Raw genomic sequence first — 5,061 nt, 5'->3', positions numbered from 1 at the left:
TGCCATTTCTAAATCCATCTTGAACATCTTGAAGTTCTCAGTTCACGTACTGTTGAAGCCTAGCTTGGAGAATTTTTTTTTTTTTTCCACAAATGACCAACAGCCATTGGTTATTATATTTTCTTAACAACAAAATTATAATCCCACCTTCCCAGAACCTCCACTTTCAATTTTTTTTTTTAGGACACAAGTGTGTAGGTTTTAAAGCCAAATATCTGCCAACTCCAGAGGAGCCAGAGACAATTCTGTAATCTTCTGTTACTTACATCATTACCAAAGGGCAGGAACCATCCATCTCTTCTCGACAGCTAGCTGGCGGCACAGATGGGGTCGCGATTTCGTGCATACAGATACCTTAGGCACCTCCTACAGTGCCAAGCTCCCAAAATGATCCATGCAAATTTCCCTCTGTCTGCTCCACCGAGCCCTCAGCCATGGCAGCCCTGGCGGCTGGAGTAGTCAGGCAGCGTGCGGCCGCCGAAGGCCTTGGCTCCAGCCAGAAGGCCGTGAAGTACTTGGGCCAGGACTTCGAGGCCTTGAGGCGGCAGTGCTTGGACTCGGGGGTCCTGCTTAAGGACCCAGAGTTCCCAGCATGCCCGTCAGCTTTGGGCTACAAGGATCTCGGACCTTGCTCCCCCCAGACTCAAGGTGTTGTCTGGAAGCGGCCCACGGAATTGTGCCCCAGCCCTCAGTTTATCGTTGGAGGAGCCACGCGCACAGACATCTGTCAGGGTGCCCTGGTTGACTGCTGGCTTCTGGCGGCCATTGCCTCCCTCACCTTGAACCGAGAGCTGCTGCATCGTGTGGTCCCCAGGGACCAGAGCTTCCAGGAGAACTACGCGGGAATATTTCATTTTCAGTTCTGGCAATATGGAGAGTGGGTGGAGGTGGTCGTGGACGACAGGCTCCCCACCAAGGATGGAAAGCTGCTCTTCCTGCATTCCGAAGAAGGCAGTGAATTCTGGAGCGCGCTGCTGGAGAAGGCCTATGCCAAGCTCAACGGTTCTTATGAGGCTCTCACTGGAGGGTCCACGGTGGAGGGGTTTGAGGATTTCACAGGTGGCATCTCTGAGTTTTATAACCTGAAGAAGCCACCGGCCAATCTGTTCCAGATCATCCGGAAGGCCCTCCGCTCGGGGTCTCTGCTGGCCTGCTCCATTGACGTCTCCAGTGCGGCCGAAACAGAAGCCATCACCAGCCAGAAGCTGGTTAAAGGTCACGCATACTCTGTCACTGGAGTCGAAGAGGTGGATTTCCAGGGCTGTCCAGAGAGGCTGATCAGACTCCGGAACCCGTGGGGCGAAGTGGAGTGGAAGGGGGCCTGGAGCGACGATGCACCGGAGTGGAATTACATAGACCCCAGGCAGAAAGAACAGCTGGACAAGAAAGCTGAGGATGGAGAGTTTTGGATGTCTTTTTCGGATTTCTTGAGGCAGTTCTCTCGGCTGGAGATCTGCAACCTGTCCCTGGACTCATTGAGTAGCGAGGAGGTGCACAAATGGAACCTGGTGCTGTTCAACGGGTGCTGGACTCGGGGCTCCACGGCTGGCGGCTGCCAGAACTACCCAGGTGGAAGCCTTCCTGTTGGCGGGAGATCACTAATGTCTACACATACAGGCTCCTCCTAGGTCGAATCACCTGAGGCCGCAGCAGAGGAAGAAACTCCGAAAAACATCCCCACATCTCTCAGGAGAAATGAAAGAAAGCAAAACCCACCCTCTCCCCTCCCCTCCTCCCCAGGCTGCATGCTCCCTCTTCTAGTTTGATGTTGACCTTGTTGACGGACTCAGATGTGTAGGCGCTGGGCCTCGTTCTCACGACAGAGCTCAGTGCAGGCCTGTGCTCAGGGTGTAGAAGCAGCATTAGAACAAAACCCCACGTGGGTGGAATCCTGGGGCTTGACTAGCTTGGAGAATTTTGAGTGTTACTTTGCTAGTGTGTGAGATGAGTGCAATTGTGAGGTAGTTTGAACATTCTTTGGCATTGCCTTTCTTTGGGATTGGAATGAAAACTGGTGAAATATATCTAGAAAGAATGAAGAGGCTGAATAGAAGCAGAAACGATGCCTACTTGTGGATGTGACTGGTGATGGAAGTAAAGTCCAATGCTGTAAAGAACAACATTGCATAGGAACTGGAATGTTAGGTCCATGAATCAAGGTAAATTGGAAGTGGTCACACGGGAGATGACAAGGAACATCAACATTTTAAGACTCAGTGAACTAAAATGGGTAGGAATGTGCAAAGTTAATTCAGATGATCATTATATCTACTACTGTGGACAAGAATCCCTTAGAAGAAATGGAGTAGCCCTCACAGTCAACAAGAGAGTCTGAAATACAGTACTTGGGTATAATCTCAAAAACGACAAAATTATCTCTGTTTGTTTCCAAGGCAAATCATTCAGTATCACAGTAATCCAAGTCTATGCCCCAACCACTAATGCTGAGGTATCTGAAGTTGCCAAAGGAGCTGAAGTTCAAGAAGCTGGAGATACTTCTAGGAGGACATATAAGACCTTCTAGAACTAACAGCCAAAAAAGATGTCCTTTTCATTATAGGGGACTGGAATGCAAAAGCAGAAAGTCAAGAGATACCTGGAGTAACAGGCATGTTTGGCCTTGGAGTACAGAATGAAGCAGGGTAAACTCTAACAAGAGTTTTGCCAAGATAACACAGTGATCATAGCAAACACCCTCTTCCAATAACACAAGAGACAATTCTACACATAGACATCACCAGATGGTCAGTACAGAAATCAGATTGATCATATTCTTTGCAGCCGAAGGTGGAGAAGCTGTATACAGCCAGCAAAAACAAGACCGGGAGCTGACTGTGGCTCAGACCATGAACTCCTTATAGTCAAATTCAGACTTAAATTAAAGAAATTAGGGAAAACCACTAGACCATTCAGGTATGACCTAAATCAAATCCCTTACAGTTATTCAGTGGAAGTGACATATAGATTCAAGGGATTAGATCTATAGACAGAGTGCCTGAAGAACTATGGATGGAGGTTCGTAACATTGTACAGTATGTGGTGGTCAAAACCAGCCCCATGAAAAAGAAATGCAAAAAGGCAAAATGGTTTCCTGAGGAGGCCTTACAAATAGCTAAGGAAAGAGAAGCGAAAGGTAAAGGAGACAAGGGAAGATATAAGCATCAGAATGCAGAGTTCCAAAGAATAGCAAAAGGAGATAAGGAAGCTTTCCTAAGTGATCAATGCAAAGAAAGAGAGGAAAACAATAGAATGGGAAAGACTAGAGATCCCTTCAAGAAAATTAGAGATACCAAGGGAACATTTCATGCAAAGATGGGCACAATAAAGGACAGAAATTGTATGGACCTAACAGAAGCAGAAGATATTAAGAGGTGGCAAGAATACATAGAAGAACTATACAAAAAAGATCTTAATGACCCAGATAACCATGATGGTGTGCCCACTCATCTAGAGCCAGACATCTTGGAGTCCAAAGTTAAGTAGGCCTTAGGAAGCATCAGTATGAGCAAAGCTAGTGGAGATGATGGAATTCCACCTGAGCTGTTTCAAATCCTGAAAGATGATACTGTGAAACTGCTGGACTCTATATGCCAGCAAATTTGGAGAACTCAGCAGTGGCCACAGGACTGGAAAAGGTCAGTTTTTATTCCAGTCCCAAAGAAAAGCAATGCCAAATAGTATTCAATTGTACATATTATAATAGGAAACCCTAGTATAAAATAAGCTTCCTAAAAGCTTGTGTTGCCTATTTAAATTTATAGAGTAGACTGGCAGTAGCAGCTATTAGTAAAAAGTAACAAATAATGCTTTGGAAGTCATAGAAAATATATGTTTCATATGTATCAATATCTCACAACATTCATATTTTATTGGTACTTTCTTTATAAGAATTTTTCAAGGAAGAAACAGAGGAAACCAATGGTTAATGTTTATCTGGGTGTTAGAGATGGCCATCAAACTAACCCACCCCAGAGTCTGCAGTTTTAAACTCTATCTTCTGAATGATTAAAGCACAGTTTTATTTCTGGGCAGGGGGTGAAGGTAAACCATCTATGCTTTGAAAGTGTCTATAAATATTTTTTAAGTCTGTGATCAAATAAAAGTGAGTCTAAAAACATGCTACTGTTTTCACTGGCAATCAGCAGGAGAAGTCAATCATATTAATGTTAAATCAGACCCTTTTCTTGCCTGTTTACAAAGGTATAAATGCTAGCAAACTGAACTTGGTGTGAGGATTATCCAGCTCTGGCTCTACTCGTCTCTCTCTTTAGACTAAGGTCTTGCCTTGAAAATATTGCTTCAGACCTTTGATTTAACCAATTAATCAGTACAGCTAGGGCTATTGTTGTTGTTGTTCAGTTGTTAATTTGTCTCCAACTATTTGCAACCTCATGGATTGCAGCATTCCAGGCTCCTCTGTCCTCTAGTATCTCCCAGAGTTTGCTCAGAGTCATGTCCATTGAGTTGGTGATGCCATCCAACTATCTCATCTTCTGCATCCTCCTTCTCCTTTTGCCTTTAGTCTTTGCCAACATCAGGATTTTTTCCCAATGAGTTGGCTCTTCGCATCAGGTGGCCAAAGTACTGGAGCTATAGCTTAAGCGTCAGTACTTCCAATGAATATGCAGGTTTGATTTCCTTTAGAATTGACTGGTTGACTTCTTTGCTGTCCAAGGGACTCTCAAGAGTCTTCTCTAACACCACAGTTCAAAAGCATCAAATCTTTAGCACTCAGCCTTCTTTTCACCCTCTATCCATAGAGGGTGTTTGCTCTTGTGAAAGAGTTGGGAATACCAGACCACCTGACCTGCCTCTTGAGAAATCTGTATGCAGGTCAAGAAGCAACAGTTAGAACTGAACATGGAACAACAGACTGGTTCCAAATAGGAAAAAGATTACATCAAGGCTGTATATTGTCACCCTGCTTATTTAACTTAAATGCAGAGTACATCATGAGAAATGCTGGGCTGGAGGAAGCACAAGCTGGAATCAAGATTGCTGGGAGAAATATCATTAACTTCAGATATGCAGATGAGACCACCCTTATGGCAGAAAGTGAAA

General features: G+C 44.8%; 1 protein-coding gene across 1 annotated transcript; it reads left to right on the top strand.

The window, feature by feature from the left end:
* The first annotated feature begins 421 nt into the window (after positions 1–421).
* Positions 422–1,814, top strand: LOC122707823 (calpain-8-like). The gene has a single exon (XM_043923742.1). The coding sequence runs from the start codon at positions 435–437 to the stop codon at positions 1,626–1,628; it is 1,194 nt and encodes a 397-aa protein (XP_043779677.1). The 5' UTR covers positions 422–434; the 3' UTR covers positions 1,629–1,814.
* Positions 1,815–5,061: the final 3,247 nt, after the last annotated feature.

This window comes from Cervus elaphus, chromosome 14, assembly GCF_910594005.1.
Source record: "Cervus elaphus chromosome 14, mCerEla1.1, whole genome shotgun sequence".
NCBI lineage: Eukaryota > Metazoa > Chordata > Mammalia > Artiodactyla > Cervidae > Cervus > Cervus elaphus.
The sequence above is the reverse complement of the archived record's forward strand: the minus strand, read 5'-3'. Positions and strand labels throughout refer to the sequence as shown.